This window comes from Oncorhynchus tshawytscha, linkage group LG23 (genome assembly GCF_018296145.1).
Source record: "Oncorhynchus tshawytscha isolate Ot180627B linkage group LG23, Otsh_v2.0, whole genome shotgun sequence".
NCBI classification, from domain to species: domain Eukaryota; kingdom Metazoa; phylum Chordata; class Actinopteri; order Salmoniformes; family Salmonidae; genus Oncorhynchus; species Oncorhynchus tshawytscha.
Window position 1 is genome coordinate 9,969,861 of NC_056451.1, and position 27,789 is coordinate 9,997,649.

At 41.3% G+C, this 27,789-nt stretch overlaps 1 protein-coding gene across 5 annotated transcripts in view; it reads left to right on the plus strand.

Moving 5' to 3' along the window:
• dgkb (diacylglycerol kinase, beta) overlaps positions 1-27,789 on the plus strand; it is a 50,820-nt gene that overhangs the window by 11,466 nt on the left and 11,565 nt on the right. For 4 of the 5 annotated variants that reach the window (XM_042304555.1, XM_042304556.1, XM_042304554.1 and 1 more), the window contains 16 exons: positions 647-696; positions 2,147-2,221; positions 2,412-2,531; positions 3,717-3,834; positions 4,052-4,140; positions 4,732-4,848; positions 5,314-5,412; positions 5,610-5,714; positions 6,664-6,737; positions 7,435-7,509; positions 9,040-9,125; positions 10,361-10,450; positions 10,754-10,914; positions 15,802-15,866; positions 25,226-25,316; positions 26,367-26,562. In XM_042304555.1, the coding sequence (XP_042160489.1) occupies positions 647-696; positions 2,147-2,221; positions 2,412-2,531; positions 3,717-3,834; positions 4,052-4,140; positions 4,732-4,848; positions 5,314-5,412; positions 5,610-5,714; positions 6,664-6,737; positions 7,435-7,509; positions 9,040-9,125; positions 10,361-10,450; positions 10,754-10,914; positions 15,802-15,866; positions 25,226-25,316; positions 26,367-26,562 (1,611 nt within the window). The remainder of the gene's footprint in view (positions 1-646; positions 697-2,146; positions 2,222-2,411; positions 2,532-3,716; positions 3,835-4,051; positions 4,141-4,731; positions 4,849-5,313; positions 5,413-5,609; positions 5,715-6,663; positions 6,738-7,434; positions 7,510-9,039; positions 9,126-10,360; positions 10,451-10,753; positions 10,915-15,801; positions 15,867-25,225; positions 25,317-26,366; positions 26,563-27,789) is intronic. The other variant, XM_042304559.1, reaches the window with a different exon arrangement.

Consider the following 27,789-nt stretch of genomic DNA (forward strand, 5'->3'; position numbering starts at 1 on the left):
GAAGCTGTCAATTAGCTCCTAATTAGCGTCTGACAAACAGCAGCTTGACGTCAACCCCATATGAAATGAACAACCCCCCTCTTCGAGTCCTTAGTGAACTCACCAGCTCACCCTCTTCAATCCAGCTGGGTTTGTCACTAGCCGCACCACTACTGAGATTGAGGGAGTGGGTAGCGTCAGGCTGAGACTGGGCTAAAAACACTTTTTCCACGTATTGGGAATATCCATTAGTATGTAAATTACTTGGGGCAGAGGAGAGTGTTGTCACGATTATATTACTATAGAACTGGTGTGTGTGTGTCTGTCAGTCACTCGTGTATTAGATAGCCAATCACTGTTCTGGTGAGGGAGCTGTCTGTTTCCATGGTGATGGTGTTAAGTTGTGGCTGGGGGCTAGTGCAAGAACCAATCAGACTTCAACACTGAGATGCTAAGAACACTTTTATGAGGGGAAACATTGCTTTGAATTGATGGGAGTTCAATAGCTGATTGTACCCTTAAAAACTAAAGGATACTTTACTATGTGGATACACATAGTAAAGTGTATCCATGAAACTAAATTGGTAGTAAAAATGTGTCTCAATGACATGTATTGCATCTCCAACAACAATTGAAACTCATAAATGTTTGATCTCTTTCTCTACAGTTATGTTTCGTCTCTATGATACAGATGGGAATGGGTCTCTGGATAGTTCGGTAATCATTTTTCCTTCTTCATACATATTCAAAAAATATGCCAAACATTATTTGAACACAGCCTTACATGAAAGATCATCTTTGTTATTTTCTAAAGCCTATACCAGTGCCATGTCTGGTTCTGTCCTATACACGCCATGTTGTTTACTGTACTGAAAAATGATTTGGTGCTGCAACCTGAGCTCAAGGGTAGACTTAACATAGTAAATGTAAATCCAAGTGACTCTTCGTTTCGTATGGCATGTATTCATTTGTGGTTGTATGTCATCCATTTCATATGATATGTTACAAATTTGCAATATGTATGATATGTTATGAATTCCAATTTGTTGTGGCTAACGTTAGCTAGGTGGCTAATGCTAACGTTAGCTAGGTGGCTACCATTAGCTAGGCTAGGGGGTAGGGGTTAAGGTTATTGTTAAGGTTAGGGTTAAGAGTTAGGTTATTAAGTTTAGTGCTAGGGGAAGGGTTAGCTAAAGTGCTTGTAGTTGCAAAGTAGCTAAAAAGTAGTAAGTAGTTGTAAAGTTGCAGATTAGCTAAAATGCTAAAGTTGTCCGTGATGAGATACGAACACGCAGCCTTTTGGGTTGCTAGACGTTCGCGTTATAAGTCTACCCATTCACCCCAACCAACCACCCTGCTTTCGTTTTTGCCTTAAGTAACCTTCTGTATTATGTAACTATACCAAACATAACATATCATACTAATTTGAGTGTCTCAGATTTACATTTACTATGATACGTCTAGTCTATGAGACCATGCTGGGTAAAATTGTACATAATAGCTACCTAATGTTCTTTAAATACAATTATTCTTTAGAGGACCTTCTGGAAATCTGAATCTTAGTCATTCTAACCATGACACTGACATATGGAAATGTAGAATATTTTGTACAATATAATCTAAAGTAACATTACACAAGCCCGTGGTGCAGCGGTCTAAGGCAGTGCATCTCAGTGCAAGAGGCGTCACTACAGTCCCTGGTTTGAATCCAGGTTGTATCACATCCGGCCGTGATTGGGATTCCCATAGGGCAGCACACAATTGGCCCAGCGTCGTCCGGGTAGGCGGTCATTGTAAATAAGAATTTGTTCTGAACTGACTTGCCTGGTTAAATAAAGGTTAAATAAATAAAAAAAGCTTTGGCTTGTTGCGGAGGGGCAGGCGAGTGAATGTCTCATGTTCATTGCTCTGGCCTGCATGTGATGACTCTCCACTAGACGATAATTGCCCTCCCGTAGGCCAACCATTGTAATTAAGTCATCAAGCCTGTATCAGTTTTCAAGCTGCTTTTGTTGTGCATTGTACAACTCTCCTTTGGAGAGGGAAGATTGAACCAACTGACTATTACATGCTGTTCATCTGTCTAAAACCATTGTTTGTCATCAATTGAAGAATGGCTATTGTACCATAGATGTGTTTTGACACACGATTTGTTTTCTACTTCTAGGAACTGGAGCACATCGTTTCTCAAATGATGCATGTTGCTGAGTACTTGGAATGGGACGTGACAGAATTGAAGCCGGTAAAATACATATTTTTCATAAACATTTAATATACTGCAGATCCATAGACCTAAAGATCTATGGCCCCCTAGTTTCGGTTATATCAATAACAGGAAAATACTGTAACTTTGTAAAGCTTGAATGAGGGTGTCATATGTTTAATCTGTGTTGACAGTTCCTACTGTACTGTCTCTGATTGGTTGTGAGTAGATTCTGCAGGAGATGATGCAGGAGATTGACTATGACCATGACGGTACTGTGTCTCTAGAGGAGTGGATCCAGGGAGGCAGCACCACCATCCCCCTACTTGTACTACTGGGACTAGAGACGGTGAGTAGTCAAGAAAGTGTTACCTAAACATCATCACTGTTGTTACTTTCAATGGCAGATTTTCTAGACCAGAGCCATAGAGATTGTCTATGTATGGCTCTGAGGTGTCCAATTCTGGTCCTGGAAAGCCATAGTGTGTGCAGGATTTAGTTCAAGCCCAGTTAAAGGCCAAATGCAGCCATTTTTATTTCAATATCAAATCATATCTGGGTAACAATGTAGTACCTTACTGTAAACAAATAAACAAAAATAGCTTTTAAGCAAAAACTATTTTTCACGCTAGAACTTTGCTAGGACTTTCTGGTAGCAGTCTGAGGGGAAAACTAGCTGTTTTTGGCACACAGTTAAAAAAAAATAGTGTTGACTTATTTGAACTCCGTTCATGCAAAAACTGCTAATTAGGTCCTGTGTAGATTGTATTTTCAACCAGCAACTGGGTTGTTCCACAAAATTGGTGCCTTTTGCATCCCTTTGATATTTTAAGTAGAAATTATACACCAAGCCAAACCGAGCCAAGGCGAGCTGTATTAGGCCAGCCTGGTTCCTCATCCAATATAGTTGCTGGAACCGTGCTGGAAAGGACAATGTGGGAAAACCATATTTGAGCCAGCACAGTATGGTTGGGGTGGGCCCTTTTGTGTGAATCAGGTACAAGGTCTGGACATTCCCACCACTTCCTAACTAGTCAATAGCTTCGTCAGACGGCACCACTGATGTCCCAGCTCTCCTTGTCCACTAGATGGAGTCATCTTTTCAGTTTTTTTTGCTGCCTTTGTCTTCAATGATCTTGAACAAGTCGTCACTTATCACAGGCTAATGAGACAGTCTCTTACAGTGACATCAGACTGTCATTTTGCTGTGATTGACGTAATAGGTGACATGATTAATGACACAGGATTAAAGGGAAGAACCCAGGCAATCCTCCCCACTGAAGATGATGGCTTTGGAGAACAGTAAAACAAATATCAAAATCGTTCACATGGGCCACATTCAGTTGCCAAACGTTGTCGAACGCTGGAGATGAAAGTGCCACGAATAGAGCCGATATGATTCCTTATTGTGCGTGTCAGAGAGGCATGTTTGTTTTACATGGCCTATTTATATCTGCCATGTAACGAATCACCCAACCATCAACCAGTCAATAATTAACCAATCACTCAAACCAATCAGTCATCTTTCCTTTAGAATGTGAAAGACGATGGGCAGCACGTGTGGAGACTGAAGCACTTCAACAAACCGGCCTACTGTAACCTGTGTCTGAACATGCTTATAGGCCTGGGCAAGCAAGGGCTGTGCTGCTCATGTGAGTATGGCAACGTCAACAGTTGTCTCATGTCTACTCTCATTTTTACCATTCCCAAAAGGTTTATTCCATAGCACTTTTTCATCATTAAGAAGGCATTTTTGTGACCCAAATTGCCCCTCGGAAATGTGTCCCCAACCTCAGTTTAGTGTTTGCTATTCTTAGTTGTTTTTGTGATTTTTTTGAGGGGTCAAAATGTGTATTCCACCTCTCCCAGTCTGCAAGTACACTGTCCATGAGCGCTGTGTGGCCCGTGCTCCTCCGTCGTGCATCAAAACCTACGTGAAGAGCAAGAAAAACACAGAGGTGCGTCCAATTGGAGTGTTTACTAATCGGCACGCTCGGATCAGCGATGCTCCACGGAGCTTAGATCCAGGGCTCCTTCCTCACTAATGGAATTAAACAACTCATTCTGATACTAAGCATACCTAATTACAATATTTAGTCTGGTTTAAATACATGCCCAATACACAGACAGTATTGTTACATTTGTGTTACTTTCTATCTTGATTTCTTTCTTTCTTACTATTGTGGATTTCTCACTTGTTTTCTGTTCTGCTTTCCTCCTCTATTTCTCTCTGTTTCTCTCTGTTTCTCCTCTGTTTCTCTCTGTTTCTCCTCTGTTTCTCCTCTGATCCTCTCTGTTTCTCTCTGTTTCTCCTCTGTCTCTCTCTGTTTCTCTCTGTTTCTCGCTGTCTCTCTGTCTCTCTCTGTCTCTCTCTGTTTCTCTCTGTCTCTCTCTGTTTCTCTCTGTCTCTCTCTGTTTCTCTCTGTCTCTCTCTGTCTCTCTGTTTCTCCTCTGTTTCTCTCTGTTTCTCTCTGTCTCTCTCTGTTTCTCTCTGTTTCTCTCTGTCTCTCTCTGTTTCTCTCTGTCTCTCTCTGTCTCTCGCTCCACAGGTGATGCACCATTTCTGGGTGGAGGGAAACTGCCCGACCAAGTGTGACAAGTGTCACAAAACCATTAAGTGTTACCAGGGTTTGACTGGGCTTCACTGTGTGTGGTGCCAAGTCACGGTACGCCCCCCCCCGAGGAGAATCAGCCACCTCCTCATTATTTTCCACTGTTTCTTGCTGTTTATGATTTCTTTTTTGCACCTTTTATCCGAGTCCTATCACTTTGCCAATTTACACCAAGTAACAGTTATTTCCAGTATTCTGCTAATAGAAAATAAACCACATTGAAAATGTGTTTTGATATCATTATTTTCTAAATAAATCCACTGTTAGCAGTTGTGTTTTTGTAAATCACACAATGTGCTCTTACTTTTTACTCAACAGCACTTGGTGTTTAGCTAAAAACAATTCTACATAGCTGATACAAACTGAACGTTATATTTTATGGCCCCCATACATTTTAAAGGAACTGAACTCTAATATCGAATTACAATCAAATGAAAGGTAACATTGAATAATATGTTATGATCTTGAATGTCACCCTAATACTAATATGGTTGTAATTGAGTGTTTCCCCTCATCCAGCTTCATAATAAGTGTGCCTCCCATGTGAAACCTGAGTGTGACTGTGGACCACTGAAGGACCATATCCTGCCCCCCAACACAATCTGTCCTGTCGTACTGGTGAGTTTAACTTTCAAAACGATGCCATATTCTGCTTATATACAAATTCACCACATGATAGCTTTATGAAAATATATGTATATTTCCTCATACATAGATCACAGTTTCTCATATTTATAGAGGCAACATATTTTTGATAATGTCTATTAGATTGTTTTCAAGGTGCCCATTTCTACTGTCTGCACTTTGACCCCCAGGAAAGACAGTCTACGGTGAGGAAAGATTCCAGATCCAGCCAATCAGGAGGCAGAGGGAAGATGCAGAGAGCCAACTCAGTCACAGTGGATGGCCAAGGACTACAGGTGACAATCCAAATATTTTTCTTTTTCTTCAAAATTTTGTAGAAATTTGTGAAGAATGTGTACTGTAAATGGACATTTCTAATCTAACCACAATTTAGCCTTTGATGGGCGCAGGATAATACGAAAAGACACTGGTGGGATTAATATGAGATTAGTTTCTACTGGTGAACAAAACAAGAATCCGCTCCATCCAAATCCTCCCTAATATCTAACAGACAGACAACCGGTGACAATCAACCTGAATCATCTCCCCGCCACATCCATCTCTGCCTTCTCCTGCTAACCAGAGTAATAATCAGGATTATTATTTATAATTAGAGGAAGTAATGGATCACTCCTGGCTGGACAGGGAGCTCATTAATCCACCGCTCGGCCTGCTGGGATAGCAGACAGGGAGAGTTAAGAGCTTCATCTGTGTCAAGGAGATGCACGGGCGCACTGTCACCGCCGCCCGCCACTGAGTGGCAGGAAGGCCAACTAGTAGGCTTCAGCCCGCGATTAGGGCTTGTTTTGTTTATGCCTCGCCCCAGCCCTGGCTGCCTCCTCCGTGGTAGAGGCCTGCTGCTTCTCTCTGTCCACTGCTCTACCAGAGGTAGCAATGAAGAGGCTTGTCCCTAAGGATGGCCCCCATGTCACGCAAGACTCAAAGTGCTTCTCCCAATCAGGAGATGGTGATGGTTATAACTTGAATAAGGAGGGGTATCTTTTTTCAATTTCCTGGGATTTTGTTGGGTATTGGCTGTTGTTCACATGATAAATGTTTGAACCTTAACAGTAACAAGAGAGGCCAGGGTGAAGCAGCCAGCCAATTTTTTAAATAAATATGAATATTTTTTTCTATTCACTGTTTATAATAATGATTTTACGCTATACTCTGACGTCAGATCAGCCTACTGCATTATAAGCAATTGGACTGAAATCTCTTTCTGTTTTGATATATTTTGCATAGATCACAACAATAGAGGGAACTCATCCTCTGCTAGTGTTTGTGAATCCAAAGAGTGGAGGGAAGCAGGGAGACAGGTAAGCACACTCTCTCCCCACACTCTAACTCTCTGTAAAAAAAAAAAATAGGGATTCTCAGAACTGCTCTTCAATCAAAGAGCTGCAAAGCCTGGCTGTACACAGAGTGCTCAAGGCTTAGTTAGTCAAATAGAAACACAATAACATTGACCTACAGACTCCTCGTTGATTCTGCAGAGGTTCTTAGATGGCACTGTCTTTGACTGTCACATCCCTGGTTGTCAGTGTATAGATTTAGACCTTCTTCTTTAACCCAGGGCCTAATTGGGTTATTACTGAACACATTCATTCTACTCCTTATTACTCCAGTCCTCATTTGTTTAAATGATGAGATCAAAATATGACTTGAGCCAGTTGATATAATGAAATTGAAATGAAAATGAATTAGTCTTTCTAATGACTTCGTCCTCGGCATTGGAGCTGTCAATCATACTGTAGCAAAACGGGCATACGGACTATGTACAGGGGTTCAGTTGATCACATTTCAATTAAGCGTTTGCATTTGGACTTTTCTTCACGATCCAGATGTTCTGTGGTAGCTGTAAGGGGGAGATGTTTCTGTGGGTCAACTCAACACTATATTGCTGGTTGACACAATTTCATCCTTTTCTTTCCTTGTTTCTCCTCTTTTCTCCTCTTTTCTCCTCTCCTCTTCTCTCCTCTTCTCTCTTCTCCTCTTCTCTCTTCTCCGCTCCAGGATCTACAGAAAATTCCAGTACCTCTTAAACCCTAGGCAGGTATACAACCTGGCCAAGAACGGACCCATGCCTGGGTAAGTTCTGCTCTAATCATCTCACACAGACTAAGCAACATCACCTAAAGTGCACAGAACACTCTACAGTCATGATTCAACTATCATTATTATCCTCAAGTTACATGTGGAATCAGAGTGGTGGATGAGCGACTGTTTACAAAGCCCTAATGTATTCCGCTGTTGCCCAGTCATAATATCCAACATCTCATGCAGGGGAGGTCTCTCAATTTGAGCCTCTCACTCAATCCGGATTCATATGCAGACGTGATTGAAAGGTGAGATCGGAGATCACAAACAGTGAGACAACAACACTGTGCTTGAGTCTAGTATTGGTTACAGTGTGTGGGAATAGTGATATATTGTGAGTGACGCGAGGCATGCTGATGTGTGATCAAGTATACTGCTGTAGGCTGCACAGGCATGGGTCTGGGGTTGTTGGACTATCCGTGCCTATGATTAAGAAGATGAGCAGATCATCTCGACGCACAAGGTTCCGCCCCTTTTGTTTTAGACACACCAATTCCGGAACATTCTGAAATGCAGGAACACGTCACTGCCGTGCTCTGATGTTGCTGGACTTTGATTAGGTTTTGAAAGCAGAATGTAAATGGTTTGCGAAGAGGAAAAGTCCAATATAAACTTTTGTAGACAGTTAAGTTTATGTTCATAATTACAGTGTCCCAGAGGGGCAAAATAATGGCTTTACGCCATATATTTATCTTACACAGTCGTAAGATTTGAAATTGACCTTGTCGGCCATATTGTGTCTTCAGTATTGATTCTCTGTGTTTGGAGCTTTGTTGGCTGGGAAGGCCATGTTTATTGACGAGGCTCTAAGAGACGTGTTGCACTCAGAAGAAGCCCCCCTCTATCTTTAGTTGGGAACATTCCAGATGACCTTGCCCGGCTGTAACCTTGTTAATATTTGGTGAAGTGTACGTAATGCGGTTGGCCTTAGCAAGGTGACTGGTCACCGTGGTCACTAGCAGGCTGAGGCAGCCTCACACACTGCTGTCAATTAGCACTAGCGCTAATGCAATTAGCCCAAATGAAGTGTTTGTTTCTTGGTATTTAAATATCCCCAAAGTTGCCTTTCATGTTCGCGGCCGTCTGTTTTGCACCTAATGCGGTTTGCAGTCCCAGTTGGAGAGTAATTGAGCGAATCATTTATCCGCCGTATGAGGTTTGGAGGCTCCCTCATTCAGTTAGGGCTTTGTTATTGTGAAGGAACGGAAGAAGTTGGACTGAACATTGGCCATCTTGATCCGATTAGCCTCTGAACAGACTAGCTGGCTGAAGGAATAATTGTCAATGTGATATGTGTTATTTTGTGAGATTATAGGGGCCTTTGCAGAGCCGCTCCAGTGCAGCAGAGTTACAATATACTGTAAGATGTGAGATAAAATAGGGATAATGTCTGAGGATGTCTGAAGATTTTTATTGAATTTATAGTAGATAAAGAAAAGAATGTGTTTCTCTCTAAAAGGGGATTATTTCCTGCATTACATGATTGATATTGTGTATATGATTTTTTTTGTTGTGTTCAAGGTTGAATTTCTTCCGAGAGGTTCCAGATTTCAGAGTGTTAGCTTGTGGTGGGGATGGGACAGTCGGTTGGATTCTGGATTTCATAGGTGAGTGTGCACTTCCACTGCCACACCAGTGTTACACTGGTGAACAGACTGGTGAACACATCCTGGTAAATACTAGTGATTATACTATTGGGATGAATGGAAATAGGCCTAAGTATGAATTTGGTCCTCTCAATTCTAAATATAACATAACTTTTGCATTATAACAGTTTCCCCCTTTCCTTAACGTTTCATTGTGCTTTCTTCAAAACCTGTACAATTGTGCCGTACAGTGACATTTTTTTGTGCGTTTCAATTTGTATTATTTTGTATTACTTTGGTGAAATTAACAGTGCTCTTGTTATTCTGCAAGAAAGCATCAAATATACTTTTATGATTTGTATATAAACATTTTCATTACGTCCAAGCCGGCGTGTTCGAGGGAGGTAAAACAGGATGATTATGTGAGTTCAAAATCGGCATATTAGTCGTCATTTGAGAAACAGCCTCAAGTCCATTTTTCCTTGAAGACTTATTTCTGGTTCTGCCTTTAAAAATTGCCTCCATTTTTTTATCAATCAAAACAAAGAGAAGTAATAACATGGACAGAATGAATGCTACTCCTGAAATAGCCTGTGAGACTGGACATTCACGTCGCCGTTTGTTGTTGCACAGATGTCAGAGTTTAGATTTGAGTGAAGGTCAGATAACCATGCTGCACTGAATGGGATTTTTATTTTTTTACTCAGAGACCTGGGCAAATCAAAGTTAAATAAAAATGTATACAGTATATTAAAGTGGAACCGTGTTCAGTTTTGTTGTTGTGGTCCGAATGTGGGGGTGAGGTCCTCTGTCGCTGGGCCAATTGTGCGCCACCCTATGGCGCGCAGCGGTCTTAGGCACTGCATCTCTGTGCTTGAGGCGTCACTACAGACACCCTGGTTCGAATCCAGGCTGTATCACAACCGGCCGTGATTGGGAGTCCCATAGGGGGGATTGGCCCGATGTTGTCCCGGTGTTTGGCCGGTATAGGCCGTCATTGTAAATAAGAATTTGTTCTTAACTGACTTGCCTGGTCAAGTAAGGTTACATGGGACTCCCAATCACGGACGGTTGTGATACAGCCTTGAATCGAACCAGGGTCTGTAGTGACGACTCTAGCACTGAGATGGAGTGCCTTAGACTGCTGCGCCATTCGGGAGCCCTGCTTGACTGTAAGTTGCTCTGGATAAAAGCGTCTGCTCAATGGCATAGTAATAATAATACAGTATGATGTTTTTGTTGTACCCCTTGTGTAGATAAGGCCAATCTGGACAGGAACCCCCCTGTGTGTGTACTTCCCCTTGGAACAGGAAATGACCTGGCACGGTGTCTGCGATGGGGAGGAGGTATGTTTAATAGCAATTTACTGACCCAAAGTGTGCAATTTTTTCACATAAATGTGTGGCCACATTTTTGTTGTCCAATTACATGACTCATGAGATTGAATTTAGATTTGAACATTATATTCATTTTCTCCTTTGACTGTAAATGTTACCTATGTTTGCATGTAGGAATAAATCAGTAGGCATAAATAGTTACAGAGAATAATGTTATAATAAAATACTTATGGCCTACACTGTAACAGGTTTTAGCTTATGTTCTGGGGTATTATCTACAACATAAGCTATCCTATGTTGTTTGTATATTAGGTTATGAGGGAGAGAGCATTCTGAACATCCTGAGGGGCATAGAGAACAGCTCTGAGGTGATGTTGGACCGCTGGAAGATTAACGTCACACCCACGGACAAAGAAGAGCGCGGAGACCCTGTGCCTTACAGCATCGTCAACAACTATTTCTCTATTGGGGTGGTGAGTTACTTACACTAATATACAGAGCATATGTCACATTAAAGGCCTAGTTCAGTGATTTGAAACATTTGTTTCCTAATATTAGCAAATCTTGGCAGTGGCTATTTTAACAAAGCGAAAGTGTGGATTGCAGTCACTCCTTGTCCATAGACTGGTTTCAAGATAAGTAAACACATATCTAAATATCTAAAATGATCTATCCCTTTCAGCAAGAACAGTGGGTCAACAAACTGGACTAGTCAATAGGAGAGGGCCAAGTTTGATCTAAGGCTCTCACCTAAAACAACACGACTGACAGCTTCATGCTTATCGTGGATCATCCATTTCAATCGAATAATCTATACAAAGGCCTCAATTGGATCAATTGGATACTGTATACCGAATTTAAAGAAGCAACACAATCATATGTTCTTCTGAGTAATCTTACTAATTTTGATCAAATGCTAGTTAATACGCCTTCATTGAGATGTGTTAAAGCTTCAACCACCTCTGATTGAAGAATATGTTGTATTTTGTGCATCTGCGTGGTGTTACGCACCTTTCAACTCATCAACAGAAGAGTCGGGCCCATCTCTGTCCATCTTCAACATAATGACACTGATTACACCCAGCTCGTGTGGGTCATTACTGATAAATGTCAGGGGAAATACGGTAATTGACATTTGCAGGTTGGGAGACGGCGGCATCTTGGTGTTGTGACATTCGAACCTGATGTGGAAATGAGGGATGCATGTCCTTAGAAATGTTAGTCAAATAAATACCTTGGCTTTGTCCCGTATTGATGAAGGTAGGTCCACTTAACAGACGAAGGGGTTGTAAGCATTGGAATAAATAAAGATCATTTCTCTCATAATTCCTCAATATTCGTTGTGGCTTGAGGCAAAACATGTATTCTGAATGTATGTACAGATATTGCAATAACCTTCAACCAAAGAAGGGTAGCAGCCTTAGCAGAAGTATTACTTTAAGCCATTGCAACCAATAGACTTGATTGTTATAACACTATTTTCATGGCCTTCTAACAGTGGGATTAGTATCTAACGAATGTGTTGACAAATGAAGTTGTTTTCCCAGGATTAGGAAGATTCGGAGCTCTCGATGGAATTGAGTGTGATATATTTTGTCACATTTCACATCAAATCTTGCTTTCCGTTGGAAAGAGACACTGAATACAATAAAGATTACAAAACAAGTCAAGCTAATAATTACCTCAGAGATTATGCAGATGAAGAAAGATTGTTTCTGTAATGACATTTCTGTCGAGTCAACCTCGGAGGATCAGTACTAACCAAAAGGGTTCACTATGTCGAGCCACAGAAAAGTGTAATCATAAGCATCTTATTATTGGATTTCAAACATTTCATGTGCAGAGTACACATCTTTTTTCGTCTTAAAAATTTGAAGCATTGCAACACAGGTTGGCATTCATTGTTGTTATTGCACTGGAGGCAGCTCTACAGAATGGTTCCTAGCTGGCACAGCCACCAAGTCATAAAATCTGATTTTAAACCTAACCTTAAATTAAGACCAAAAATCAAATTTTTGTTTTCCTGAATTTTTACAATATAGCCAATTTTTACTTTGCAGCTGGCCCATCCAGCGGAAATCACTAATTTCAGATTCATGACAATAAGCATCAACCTGCCATTGCATCAGGCGTTGAAGGTGGCTCAGGCTTTGCACAAACCGAAAGGCGTCTGTTTGAACATGCACAAGCCCAGGGGTTGGTGAATGAACGGGTAACCGTGTTGGATGGGGAGAGTATATTTCAAAACATATTTTAAACCCACCATCCCAGTCAAACTTCACAAAGTACCAAGATCACCTACAACTTCCTCTTCCATTTTTACAAGATTTACACCAAAAGTCATAAAGCCTTCCCAATAGACCATCATCCGACCACATCGTCAACTATTGTAGCACACCTCCTGTTCCTATCCTTCCAATCCAGCCATTCCGTCCAGTTGAATGGAATTAATGTCGCCATCCCTTTATGAGGATGTTAAAGTGACGTGAAGTGTAATGATCTCAATCAGGGCTTAGTGTGCTGAGGGAACAGACCTAATCACAGAGGAGGTCCTAAGATGATGCAGTCAGTTCGTCTAATGACCCAGGCTCGCATGTCAAAGTCATTACTCTCCCCGTGAAGGAGAGTCATCAGCTGCCTGAGCACCGCTCATAATTGGACTAAACTTTGAGCTATGAGGGCACATTACATTACACACGTCCTGTATTAATTTGGGTGCCAGAGTTTTGCAATGCTAATTATTTGAAGGCGCCCCCAAGATGAGTGAGAGGGAGTGTGAGAGTGAGACTTCATTGTCCTACTGCTGTTTGGGGATTGAGGTTGAAGATGTTTGTATCATCAGCTCAGATAATCTACTGTTAATGTCCTCTTATTGTACATATGAACTTGCGCTACATTAAATTGGCCCTGGAGGAACAAAGTAGCTTTAGTGGAATGTAGTTGCAGTCCATCTAGTTACAGTTAAAGACTGACGGGAACTTCTACAGGAAGGACAGGAACTTCTACAGATGCACCACCGTCCGGGACTGCAGGGCTTTCCAGCGGGTGCTGTGGTCAGCCCCACACCACACCGGGGGCACGCTGCCTGCCCTCCAGGTCATCTACAGCACCTGGTGTCACAGGAAGGCCAAGAAGATCATCAAGGACCTCGGCCACCCGAGCCACGGCCTGTTCACCCCGCTACCATCTAGAAGGCGGAGACAGTACAAGTGTATCAAAGCTGGGACAGAGAAACAGCTACTATCTCCAGGCCATCAGACTTTTCAATAGTCACTACTGGCTGGCCTCCGCCCAGTACCCTGCCCTGAACTTTAGTCACTGTTACTAGCCGGCTAACACCCGGTACTCAAGACTGCTGCAATATGTACATAGTCATTGAACACTGGTCACTTTAATAATGTTTACATACTGTTTTACCCACTTCTTATGTATATACTGTATTCTAGTCAAGGTTCATCCTATATAACTAACTGTAAACACATTTTCCATTCATATACTGTCCATAATGTCTATACACACCAATGTCTATGCACACCAAACTCTGACGTTGCTCGTTCTAATATTTATATATTTCTTAATTCCTTTATTTGAATTTTTTGGATTAGCGTGTATTGTTTAGTATTTCTAGGTATTACTGCACTGTTGGAGCTAGGAACATAAGCGTTTCGCTACACCCGCGATAACAACTGCAAAATATGTGTACGCGACCAATAAAATGAGCTTTGATTTGATTTGACGTATCGTATACGAGGTTGTAGTGTACCTTCTTCAATTTGGAGGTTACTTGAAGTGGTTGCTCACTGGTTTCTGAGCTGCAGTATATTTTCACAGATTTCAAACCAAAAGGGAAACAACTCCTCCTTCCTTTCACTCTCTTGTTTTCAGTTATTGTCCTGTTTGTAAGAAAATCAAGTTCCAATCTTTCAGATATATCCATCATCTCACCTCTTCTGGCTCATGTTGAAGATAAATAGAGTCTGCGGGGATCTTGGAAATTCTTTGGTCTTTATTTAACAGCGTCTTGAAAAGACATCAAGAAAACGGCATTGATTTTTTTGGTTTCTCCTACATGTTGTACTGAGAGCTAGCAGGGGGTCCTCCCTGTGGCTGGCGTTTCAATAGAGCCACTCAACATGGAGCGGGTCAAAACAGATTGCTCAAGTGGGGGGGATAGGAACAAACCCTAAAAGTTTCCTGAAGTTTCCCCCCCTTTTTGTGGTTGAAGACTGTTCGTCAGTTGTTGTTTTTACTTGGCAATCATCGTGACTCACAAAGACCATGGTAAATTCTAGTGAGGTTTCATCTTCAAATGGCCCAAGGGTAGTCTACTTTTTTGGTAGCATTTCATAGAAATACACCGAATCTTCAACAAACAGGCACAGATTTTCTTTCCTTAGATTCTCTTGATTAATAGAGTAGCTGTCAATCTCAGTCTGTCATTATCATCACACATGCCTGCATGCATGCAAACAGACACACACACACACACACCCAACACTACCAGTGAGTCTACCAATGTGGTGCACTTCTAGCCCCGGGTCAGAGAGAGAGAGCGAGAGAGAAAGAGAACAAGTTGGTTGCCAGGGGAGCCGGCAGCATCCTGTACGTTGGGAGCTGTGATTACTAGCAATGTGTGTTTAATTAATTAGCCTGTGTGGAAAGACGGCGTGCTGTTCGTCAAGCTCTCTGTCAATACCCTCATCCCTGGCTCAAACCTCAACCACCGCCCGCCTTCCAGTTGGCCAGGAATTCAAAAACACCCTGGTTCTGTTTAGGCATATCAATATGCATCGGGCATATTTGTCGTTTTTTGGGTGCAATAGAAAGTTGGCTGAGATGCTTATCACCAGAGGGGAAGAAGTTGACTTTAATTGGTGTTAAAAAGCCATCGTATTGATTTTAGTACCAACATCTTGCCTATATTTTGCGACATCTTTGTATCTCATAAATGAATTAATTTAAATAACAATATCCCACATGTAAATGTAAACTCTTTTAGTCTTGTAGCTTATTACAAAATGAAAATATGTATACAGTTTTATACCCCTAATATACAGTACCAGTCAAAAGTTTTATAACACCTACTCATTCCAGGGTTTTTCTTAATTTGGACTATTTTCTACATTGTAGAATAATAGTGAAGACATCAAAACTATGATATAACACATATGGAATCATGTAGCAACCAAAATATAAAAAAAATTACAAAAAAATGTAATGAGTAGGTGTGTCCAAACCTTTGACTAGTAATGTACCCCTTATTTATACAGTCATTGGTTAATAGGTCTTTTCCACTGCATACATTAGTATAAAAATCAAAGTCATTGCTGAATCCATGTTATTTTCTCTCCCTTATTTAGGATGCTTCCATTGCACATCGGTTCCACATGATGAGGGAGAGACACCCTGAACGCTTTAACAGCAGGTATGTGTTGTTGGGTTTTAACCAACACTTTACCAACACTGCATGTTAACTCCCCCCTGTTGACTGTCAGCACCTGTGAAGCTGCCACTTCTTACTGGTATATGGTTAACTCCTCTCTCTCTTTCCTCATACTTTAGCCCATGTCTTACTGAATTTTTGTTTTTGTTTACTACAAATATATTTAGGATTCAGGCGGATTTTGCATTGTTACAGGGGGGACTTTTAGATTGTTTGATTGGTCAATGTATACAGTTCAAACATACTAGGGATAGTTCTGAAGTGGATCCTTCATTTAGCAATATGGGAAAAAAGTGGCATTCAAGACCTCTGGTAGTGTGACACCTGTGAACAGAAATACTCACCAAGTCAGAAAGCTCTATACAATACTGAACCTTGGTCCTTTAAAAACATGGCTTGAACCCTCCTAATTGCAATAGACTCTTTCCTCTTCTTTTTTTTCAGTAGTCACTTGATGCAGTAAATGGACATGCCTCAAATTTTAGCATCTGTGATTACCTTAAATATCGTTGGAGATGAACAAATGTGGCGTCTATGTTCCCATCAATATTTAACGTGACCAATACGTCTCCACTAGCAGTAGGGAGTAATGGCGTGGGTAATTGAATTTGCTTGGGTAGTTTGACATTGTGTATCTGTCGGAGTGATGACACACAGTCTCCTAATAATCCCATTTGTATTCATTTATCATATTTACTCTGACTTTAGTTCAACATTTAGCAAACTATTATCCAAAGGTTTGTTTCGGCTATGTGATCTGCAAAGGGTTGCTGCAGTGCAAAATTATATATGGGAGAGTACTCAAATTTTCCTTGTATTGCAGTTTGTGTTTTTTTCTCTCCAGTATGTGTGTTTTAGGCATATTCCAATGCTAGTGTAGCCATACATTGAAGGTACAGGTTTAGCCACACTGCATCTTTTTAAATCATTGGGTTAAATCTCAATTCCCAAACGGTTAATATCAATCAATAACACTATATGGCTATATATATTAATACTAATATATATTAATACACAGTACACGAAACATGTATACAAAGACATCAAATATATTGTTTTATACCATTTTAAGCCCATGTGAAAAATGATTGAGATATTTTAAGAAAATGATACCATCTGTTATTTGAATTCAATGAATAATTTACAGGAGGGAATGGGTTTAGGATCTCTCTATTACACACTATCCTTGCCAATTGAATAATGCATGATTATAGTTTTTCAAGGTAGCATATATTTTGTTGGATTTGTCCAAGGGGCTCATGTCCATTGCCAGTAGAATGCAACTTATCATGGAGCCATTTCCTTCCGAGTGTATGAACAGTGTTCAATAGCGGGTGTAAGGCAGAGAACACTGTCTGTACAGAATAGAACATTTGGGCCTGTGTAAAGCCAACAACACCAAGACACACTCAAAGTTCACAGCAGCCCCAACTCAAAAACACAGCCTGACACACATTCCCACGTGTCACAGTTGAACTGCATATACATGTCTGACTCTTCCAAATCAGATAAATTCACCATCTCTCAGTTACTGTATTACTTTCTTTCTCTCTTTCTCGCAGTCTTTCTCTCTTTCTTCAGAGGATATCAATTACATTTGTCATCGGGTTGACCTTAAAGAAGACATACATATTTGATCAGGTTTAATTAGCAACAAAATAATGGCATATTGTGTTTTAAATTATGAAACGAGGGGATTTGGTTGATGAATGTAATGAATGCTGGGGCCGGGCCGGGGGTGACTCCCTCTCTGTTTTGGCACCTCTGGGCGGTTATGAGGAAGAATGTGTGAAGATTTGACACGTCGGCAGATAGATTCATTTACTGACTGCAGCCTGACCAAGAGGTGATAATGAGGTCGAGGATTAAAAGTAAGACAATCAGTCGACCCGTGACGACGCCACACACTACCTCCCTCTGCCTAGTTCAAACATACTGCTCCTTTTTCTCTCTCTTTGTTACTGATCTCCCATGTAATTACACACTAATCTCTGCCTCAGAAAGAGAGAGAGAATGTAAGGGAGGGAGGGGGGGGGAGATGGAAAGACAAAAAAATATGTGATTTATAGCCAGGTAGAGATTTTCTCATCGTTTTTGCCTTTGTACCCTCAAAAAACAGTTACACTTTCAGCCAACTTCAATAACTTGTTAGCAACAGTTCAATGGTCACCAACACAGGTCTGTGTTCTAAGCCTGAGGTATTGTATTTGATGTATGGCAGTCTATTACTATTACTACTACTGTCTTAAGCACTGGTTCTATTACCACTCTCCCTTATGTAGCCTGTGGCTGTTCTGTTGAACCACTCTGGCGTTAACCTTTCCTGGAGGCACAGGGAAGCCCAGGCATGGAGCGCTCTTTAGCATAATGAGTGTGTTCATCAAAGCGCGCAGGGCCCACTGGATCCACTCACACACTGCCACACACACTCCCAAACCGCTTCCCCACAGGGCCCCTGTGGACCCGGGCAGGGGCCGCCCTCGGACCTCATTTGAGGATGAAATCGTTTGTCTGACCAGGATGTCATCTATAATTAATGGCCACTTGTGAGTGTAATTTAGAGAGACCTCACCTGTGGCCCTGTCCCCAACCCAGCATGAATGTACACACAGTCACACACATACATATACTGTACACACAAAAATGAACAAACGCACACACTCACTAATGAATGGATACACACACATACAGCCGTATCGTATATAAACATAGTTTCACACTTGTCTGGACCTCAGAAGTGAGCCACCAGTCTTGTTCAGTAAATCCCATAGACTCTAATTCTAACTGGTTGGGATGTAATATTTAATATGACACTTATATACAGGCTTAGAAACAAAAGGTGTAGAACCTTTTTGGATTCCAGATATCACCCTTTTGGGTTCCAAATATCACCCTTTGGGCTTCCATGTGGAACCGTTTCCAGAGAGGGTGATACATGGAACCAAAAAGGGTTCTACCTAAAACCAGCCGAAGAACCCTTTTGGATACCTTTTTTCTAAGATTGTAGATGAAAGCCCTATAGTAGTCTCAATGCCCTCTGATTTCTCATATTGTAGCAGCAGCTCTTACTGTCCAAGACCCCAGCCACATATTGACTCCCCACCACTCCTCCAAAAGTCTCCTAGTCCCTGTTGTGTCCCCCATCCTCTGTCGAGCCCCCATAGCCCCTGCAGAGCCACCAGCTGGCTACACAGTTCCCTTCTCACACCTTCCCACCAGCAGTATGTTCACGTCTAGGGTGAGAGATAACAGACAGCAAATAATATACATTAGATAGATAGTTTTTAGATTTTATGTGTCTGATTATTGTAGTCCCTATATTATAACAATTGATAGGACCATATCTCTTACAAGCCATTCAGTATATTTATTGTGATGAATCTAGGATTATTTCAATATTGGACAAAAAACACACAAAAAAGGCCCTTCCTTATAGTATGAGCTGAGCTTTGTAACAGAAAAGTTCCAATGACAAGGAACATTTTTTATAAACTCAAATAAAATGATTCGAGCTATCCCAGGAAACCAGGAACATTCCCAGAACATTAGCTAAGATTCCCATTAAGTTCTCGTTAGGGTTTTATTAACATTATGATGATAACATCCCAAAAACATTAAAATATATATTGTGTGAACATCAATGGAATGGTATGCTAAACCTAAAACAAATAAAAGTAATAAAAACAGACTCATTTGGAAATTGTGGAACATTGTGCAACATTGTGGGTATGTTCTGTGCAACCTCTTAAGTACAATATGAGAATATTCTTGCAACATCCAGACAACTCCCATAACTTAATTAAATGTTCTGGGAACCTTTAAAAATGTTGGACCAGGTGTTCTGTCAACATTCTTAAAACATTAAGGGAATGTCGAGAGCAACCTAACTTAAACATGGAATGTCATCACAACAGAGCATATCTTGTACCCACATTGTTCCCATAACCTAATTAAATGTTCTGGGAACCTTTAAAAACTTAGAAACGCTGTTCTTGCAATATCAAAGGAATGTTTTGTGCACCCTGATACAAGCATTTTGTGTTGTATCAGTGTTTTGGGAACCTTGTCATATCCCCACAATGTTCCCACAATCTAATGAAACATTCTGGGAACCTTTAAAGAACAGACTAAATGTGTCCTGGGAACGATCTTGCAACATCAGGCGAATGTTTTATGCAAACATTGTCTAATAATTAGCAAGACTGGACAGTTTTTGTGTTATGAGAACTTTTTCAACATAACAAATGTTCGGAGACATTTGACAAACACTTTTGGTTTGCTGGGAGGATACTGATATTATAAATACACCCAGGGATCCTTTGCTTGGAGTTCAAACAAACCCATTCATTGTACTGTTTTATTTGGCATGTCTCTTTAAGAAAGGGGAGACAACACGACACAGGCCATTTTTCAAGCTGCCAGTCAGAGTTGTAGCACTCGGGGCGGTGTCATGTTAAACAAAACAGTGCATTGATGCAATGCACAAAGAGTTGGTTATGTCAACGAGATATTTATCACCTCTGATCAAAAAATAAATTAGTGTGAAAATAAGGTCATAGATCATGGGGGCTGAGATTAAGTGCCAGAGGGAAAAATCAATGGCTCTGTGCCTCATGCTAACAGTGGACAGTAGAAAGATCATTGAAGAGTATTGTAAGGTGCTGTGGCCTGGGGAGAGCCTAGCCATGCTACACTGAAGCCCGTTTGCCTTTGACACTTTTTAATATAGTGACGAGACAGGGGTTTATAAAGTAGATGAGTTGACTGATGAGGAGAGAACAGGGGCATAATACTGTGCTAAGCCTGCGCAGGGAGCTGCTTGCTTCACTTGTTGGTGAAACCTGAGACAGTGTTGTCTTTTGACATCGCAGTTGTAGCTACATATTGTCTCTTGTGCACTAAATGGTGGAAAAAAGTACCTTTCTTTGTTTATATGATCTTCAAAATGAACTTACATTTGCAATATAATATAAGTTATGATATTATTGACACACTCTGGTTAATGAATCCCCTTTATATTCACTTTTATTGCAAAGTCAAATCTCTTGACCCACATTAAAAGTATCAGTGTGTTCAGATGATCATGATTTTCAGTTGATTCTCCATTGATCCTCAAAGGCCATCTCACTGGAGCCTCTCCCTGTTCCAGCTGTGTTTCAGATCATGGTGCTGAGCGCCAGTCTATCAGCACATAAAGGATGGGAATCCGATGGGGCCAATGGGATGCTCCTAATTATCTCATGAACAGGGAGATAAGGCCGTGATTTGTTGCCATGGCTCTCTTGTTAGGTTAAGTGGAGGGAATCGACAGGACAGTCAGATGTCGACTCTATCAGTTCTACTTGTTCCCATGTTTAACTACTACACAAAGTTGTAGACGAAAAAGTGTTGCGTTTTGGTTATGTTGTACTGGAAAGAAGTCAATGCTGTAGTAGTAGTATTGTGTTGATTTTGACTTTGTCTATTCCCTTCTTTGACTACGTTAAGTAGACTTGAGAATGACAAAGTGCTGTGTTTTGGTTTAGTTTACAGTAAAATATAACCTTGATATTGTACTGAAATAGTGAATTTGCTGTATAAACTACTGTATGTTTTACACATGTTTCAGACATCCTACATTAAGTAGAGGGAACAATCAGGACATTCAGATGTCAACTATCTATTCCCATCTTTAACTACTACAAAGTCGACTTGAGACTGTCTAGAAAGTGCTGTGTTTGGTTTTGGTTATATTGTACTGTATGTGCTGTGTGTACTGTATGTGCTGTGTGTACTGTATGTGCTGTGTTTTAGACATGCTGTATTAAGCCTATTACTGTGGTGATAAGTGGTGCACTGTACAAAAGGTACAGTACATCAGAGGAGAGTAATAGCCTCTTGAGTTTGCCTCTCATGTAAACAGAGAGGAACTTTCCGCCTGGCAACCAAATAATACAGCTGCTTGGAAACCTGGGTAGTTCCCCTGTGACTTAAAGGTCGCAGTGCTTCAGATGTGCTAGAGTCTCTTGAAAATAACAAAAACAAAACAAAACAATTTCACCTCAGCGAGTGCTGCAAATTATTCCTCCAACAGCTCACTGCAGGTGTAAAGGCTGCACATCGTTTAGTTTCAGTCACACCACAAGTTGCTTTGTTTTTTAATAGACTCGCGAATAGGCCACCACATTTGTTTGTTTGCAAATGATGCTCATGTCTGCATTTGTGTTTTGTCTGCGACAGGAGTGCTTGTGTGTTGTCGTTCTCGGCTGCCATAGACAAGTCTCTCGTGAGAAGGAACCAGACCTGGGTTCAAATAGTATTTGAAATAGCCTACATTGCACATTTACTGTAGCCGGCCTTGTGCTAGGTCTGCTAAGCACCCAGATTTATGGTGAGGGTTGCACATGGAGCCCAGGGCAGCTGTTGGAAGTCATGTTTGAGAGATGCTAGATGTGTCATTGTGTAGTAGGCCCTCTCAGCACGCCCCATGTCTTTCCCCACTGTCTCTCGCTCTCTTTCGCTCTCTCTTTTGCTCTCGCTTTCCCTCTCTCGCTCTCTCTCCTTTACTCCTCTCTTCCCGCACCTATTGACCATCTTGCACATTATAAATCAACATTGAGGCTGGGCTATCCTGCAAGTGGCTAATGAAAGCTAATTTATAAAGCAGCTAAATGGCCCTGACAAAACTCCTAATGAGGAAATCAATAATTTAGTGATTGTTACTCTGCTTACACTAATACATCCCGCTTGTAAAGCTTTGATTCCAGCGAAAAGAAGGCCATTTTTTATTGTCTTCAGTTCTGCATGTCAGCACTGTGGTAAGGTTGTTTTTTTCTCTCTCGCGAAAGCCCCATGATGATAAATCTTCTGTTGGCTGTGTGGTGTGCTTTCAAAGAAATCTCTAAAGAAAGTCAAGCATTTAGCTGTAAATAGACATTGGTGCTCATAAACTTTCTCTATACGGATGGGATGTGATGTGATGCTATGAATGTTAGAGCAGCATTTAGTCCGCCATCAAATCAAATGTTATTGGTCATATGCACATGTTTAGCAGATGTTATTGCGAGTGTATCTAAATGCTTGTGCTTCTAGTTACGACAGTGCAGCAATATCTAGCAAGTAATATCTAACAATTCCACAACAAATACCTAATGGAATAAGGAATGGAATGGAATAAGAATATATAAATATAAATATATGGATGAGAAATGGCAGAGCTGTATAGGCCAAGATGCAATAGATAGTATAGAATACAGTATATACATATGAAATGAGTAATACAAGATGTATAAACATTATTAAAGTGACTAGTGTTGCATTTATTAAAGTGGCCAATGATTTCAAGTCTGTATGTAGGCAGCAGCCTCTCTGCGGTAGTGATGGCTGTTTAACAGTATGATGGCCTTGAGATAGAAGCTGCTTTTCAGTCTCTCGGTCCCAGCTTTGATGCACCTGTACTGACCTCGCCTTCTGGATGGTAGCAGGGGAACAGGCAGTGGCTCGGGTGGTTTTGTCCTTGATTATCTTTTTGTCCTTCCTGTGACATCGGGTGCTGTAGGTGGAGGGCAGGTAGTTTGCCCTCGGGGTGTGTTGTGCAGACTGCACCACCCTCTGGAGAGCCCTGCGGTTGTGGGTGGCACAGTTGCCGTACCAGGCGGCGATACAGCCTGACAGGATGCTCTCAGTTGTGTATCTGTAAAAGTTTGTGAGGTTTTTAGGTGACAAGACAAATTTCTTCAGCCTCCTGAGGTTGATTAATGCCTCATTAACTTCACTTATTAAACTGAACTCCAATGTGTACTACATGTACAGTACAGAATCTACAAAGATTAGCTAATATTCCTCATTCAGAGACTGCTCCATCTGTTTTTGCCAAGCGAAAGATGTTTGAACATCTTTCTTAACACGTGTTGATAGATATCTTCTTTCTCCCACTTAATTCATGCTCAAAGGGCTGTGAGTTATTATGACTCTTTCAAGGCTCACCAACTCTATGGGCAGAGTGCAATAGGTTGAGACAAGTCATCTTTGCTGGCCAAACTGTGGCTACCAGAGCGTTTAGTAATATTGATTCACCTTGTAGGCCTTTTAAACCAGGAGAGTCTAGAAGAAATCCTGTCTTCATAGATATTTTTGTTCTCTGTTCTGTATAATAGTTTCCCTTTGGGTATTAGGCCTACAGTTATTAATTCTCACTCATCGGTCCACGTGGAGTATTTCAGAGTTTCCATTTGCTTTGTTTCAAAGCTTGCTCTGTCTTAAGGTGTATCCTACGTTCTGCACCAATCTTCAGATTAACGCCTGGGACAGTATTCAGAAAGCATCTCGGGGTAGGAGTGTTGGTCTAGGATCAGTTTGACCTTTTTAGATTGCAATGAATGGACAGCGGGGACCTGATCCTAAATCTGCACTCCTGCTCTGAGACGCTTAATAAATACAATCCGGCTCAGTAAAGTAAAAGCATATAGGCTCTATACAGAGTATCACACTGTTATAACAACAGATGGTGACTCTAACTAGCAGGGTCATTGATCATCAGGCTTAGCTCTGGGATCATGTGCCCCTAGGAAACCAGGGGAGCAGCACCCCAGTCCTCAGTTAAATGAAGGGCCAGTTAGATTACCCTCTCTCACCCCTTGCTGTGTTTTAATGCTAAGTACCCACCCCACATACTCTAGTGGTTATTCGGCTTTACGTTAGTCTTTCGGCTTCTACGTGTGTGAGACATTATGATTAATGAATGACGTATGTTTTCGGAGATTGGATATTGTGAATATGTTTTAAATCCAATATCAAATGTATTTTAAATTCTCAGACAATAGTGGATGGTATTCACTGTAGCGGGTTATAGGGCAGCAGGTAGCCTAGCAGTTTTAGTGTTGGGCCAGTAACCGAAAGGTTGCTGGTTTGAATACCCAAGCCAACAAGGTGAAAAATCTGTCGATGTGCCCTTGAGCAAGGCCTTTAACCCTAATTTGCTCCACGGGTGCCGTACTACTATGGCTGACCCTGTAAAACAACACATTTCACTGCACCTCTTGGGTGTATGTGACAATAAAACGTGTTGTATTGTTTTTAAAAAAAAATGTTGATAAACAATGGTGGAGAATACTTCCAAGTCAATTCTGAAAAGTCTGAAATAAATACATTTAAATAAAAACTGTACATGAATTAAAGCTATTATAGATAGAGAGCTATTCCATAAAACCCAAACTAACTAAAAGAGAGGAATGTGAGAGAGAGGGAAATCTCTTCATCCCCTTTTTGTATTGCTGACTGTGGGAGAGAGATTTTGATGTGGGGAGAGAGAGATTTTTGTTTCCTCCTAGTCCCCTTACACTTCTTGTTGTCTTGTTTTTCAGAACAAAGAATAAGCTGTGGTACTTTGAGTTTGGCACTTCTGAGACCTTCTCGGCCACATGCAAGAAGCTCCACGACTTTCTGGAGGTTGAGGTAAGTACAACTGCCTGCTTTCAATTTTGGGAGATTGGGACTAAGTATTTTTATGCTATTTAATGCTATGACTTGTCACCATTTGATTGCACTACTGTGTAATGAATAAGCAATAATTCAACATAAACTACTCTCACTGTTCTCTGCAACAAGAACACCTACTGTTAACATGCAAAATGAAGTCTTTTGAAAGCAGACACAATGCAGTGGGAAACAAGGAGCAAAAAGTATAACACCTAGGTACAATCTCCTGGGGAGAGAGTAATGCCTCTAATCTAGTGCACACCATTTTAAGACACTGAGCACCAGCCACCTCCTGATCCACAAATAGCCTTCCATTTGTACCAATTTCAGTCTGGAAGTGTTGAGGAGGGAGGGAGGCCTCCCCTCTCCCCCTCCCACTCCCCTAACGGATCCTCAGCCCAACACACAGGTAATTATCCCGGCACGGTCCTGCTGTGTGTGATATTGAGGGATAATGAAGGTGGTGTCTAGCCGATCCATCTCCCCTCCTCAGAGCCATCAGCGGTGGTAGAGGTCTTCATTAATTAGCCGTGGATGGCTACTTAGTATGGTACTGAAGGGGAGCAGGTTCGGTGTGGAATTACAGGCCATGTATTTAAACTCCACTGAGAGAGGACAGAGAAGTGGCCTGTTATTATACAGCTGGCAAATGAGGGAATTCCTAATATGGATGCCATACTGGTAGAAGGTTGTTAGGAGTCATGGCTGGTGGCAGGTCCCCTTCTGGTGGACATTTCCAGCTTGTCAAAGATCAAATGGCTTCGACATAAACTGTTAATTATCACTGAGCAGTGAAGGCTGCCAGATGAGCATGGTCAAGTTTTGATAACACCTAAATGAGAAGCTCTGGCTCATGCATAATTAGCATGATCTACTTAATGTTATTTAATTGCTACACAAATGTTTCAAGAGGAACATTTTGATTATTGATTTGATGTAATCCCTCTCTCTCTCTCTCTCTCTCTCTTGCTCCCTCCCTCTTCCTCTCTCTCTCGCTTTCTTTCCTGACCCTTGTCCTTTGTAAAGTGCGACGGCATCACTCTGGACCTAGACAGCATCTCTTTGGAAGGCATCGCAATTTTAAACATTCCCAGCATGCATGGCGGCTCCAACCTGTGGGGTGAGAGCAGGAAAAGGCGGGGCAACCGCCGGGGAGGGAAGAAGACCCAGGATAAGAGGACAACAGTGCTGGACCCCAAAGAGCTTCAATTTGCTGTCCAAGGTAGCTATCGTAATGATGGATACTGGTGAATTTTAAATGTATTTATTGCAATTCCAACTTTGAGAAAACATTGTTCACATTGCCACATTTATTTTACATGGGGTATTTTACATAGGTCCTTTAAGGTCTTTTAAAATGTCAAAGGCTTGCTCATATTCAGGTATGCCTCTTACAGATCAGTACTACAACCAAACGTACACAGGATAACACCAGGCTTGAAATGCTACAACTCAATGGCTGATCGGCTGCCATTTTGTGTGTAGATTTTTTAGCATAGAAGACCCTTTCTCTTAATAACCTGTGACACTAAGAGGCAAGACCTTGTCCAAGCTCACATTAGACAGATCAGAGACAAACTTTGGGACAAAGTTTTCCCTGGCCGCTGGTATGAATATTTCACCAATGACAAGTTGAATCACAGTGCTTAGATTTGGTTTGGGATGAAGGGGTGCGGTTTAATGTCACTGTTTCGCACTGTCACTTGACTGGTAATGGCTTGTGTAGGCAGAAGTGGACAACCCGGCTTAATAGGAGCAGACTGAGGGAGCTCAGTGTCAATTCTGCCGCCTTTATGGGCCCTGAACACAGAAATATGTCAGATGGGAGCTCATCAATGAGGATCTATGAATTAACGCAGATGATTGTTTAGGAGGAGTTAAGGTCAGCCGGTAAACTGGTAAATTGTCTTCAACGGAACGCTGCATTTACTTTGCAGCATCCCATTGCAGAGGCAGTTGCAGTGAGTTCTGTGAGGTGCATGCTTTAGATTGATCAAACAATATCATCAAGTTGTACGTGTAGACCGCTTGACAGAAATGGTGAATGTTAAACTTTTGTTGCACACATGTCCAGATGATGCCGCGTACCATTTTGCACAATGACACTGTAGCTGTAATCAAGGTGTTTGTATTAGAAGGTGTACAGTATTTTATTACAAGGGCATTGTACAGATATAGGATCTTAATTTGACCAGCATTGTTGTAGTAAAATAATAGCAACAGGATTTAAACATTTAGTAGTTGCTTGATTGGTGGTTAGGCTATTAGCTGGACAAATGTGGGCCACATGAAAAGTGCAATACTGTTAACACAACTGTGTTTTAGTGCGGGTTTTCAGTGAATTTATGTCAATCACGAAACTAATCTGCCTTCCCTGCACCGCAGGAAGATTCTCAGCAACAAAAGTGTGATCAAATTAAGATTCTACATCTGTGGTATGTGGTAGTGT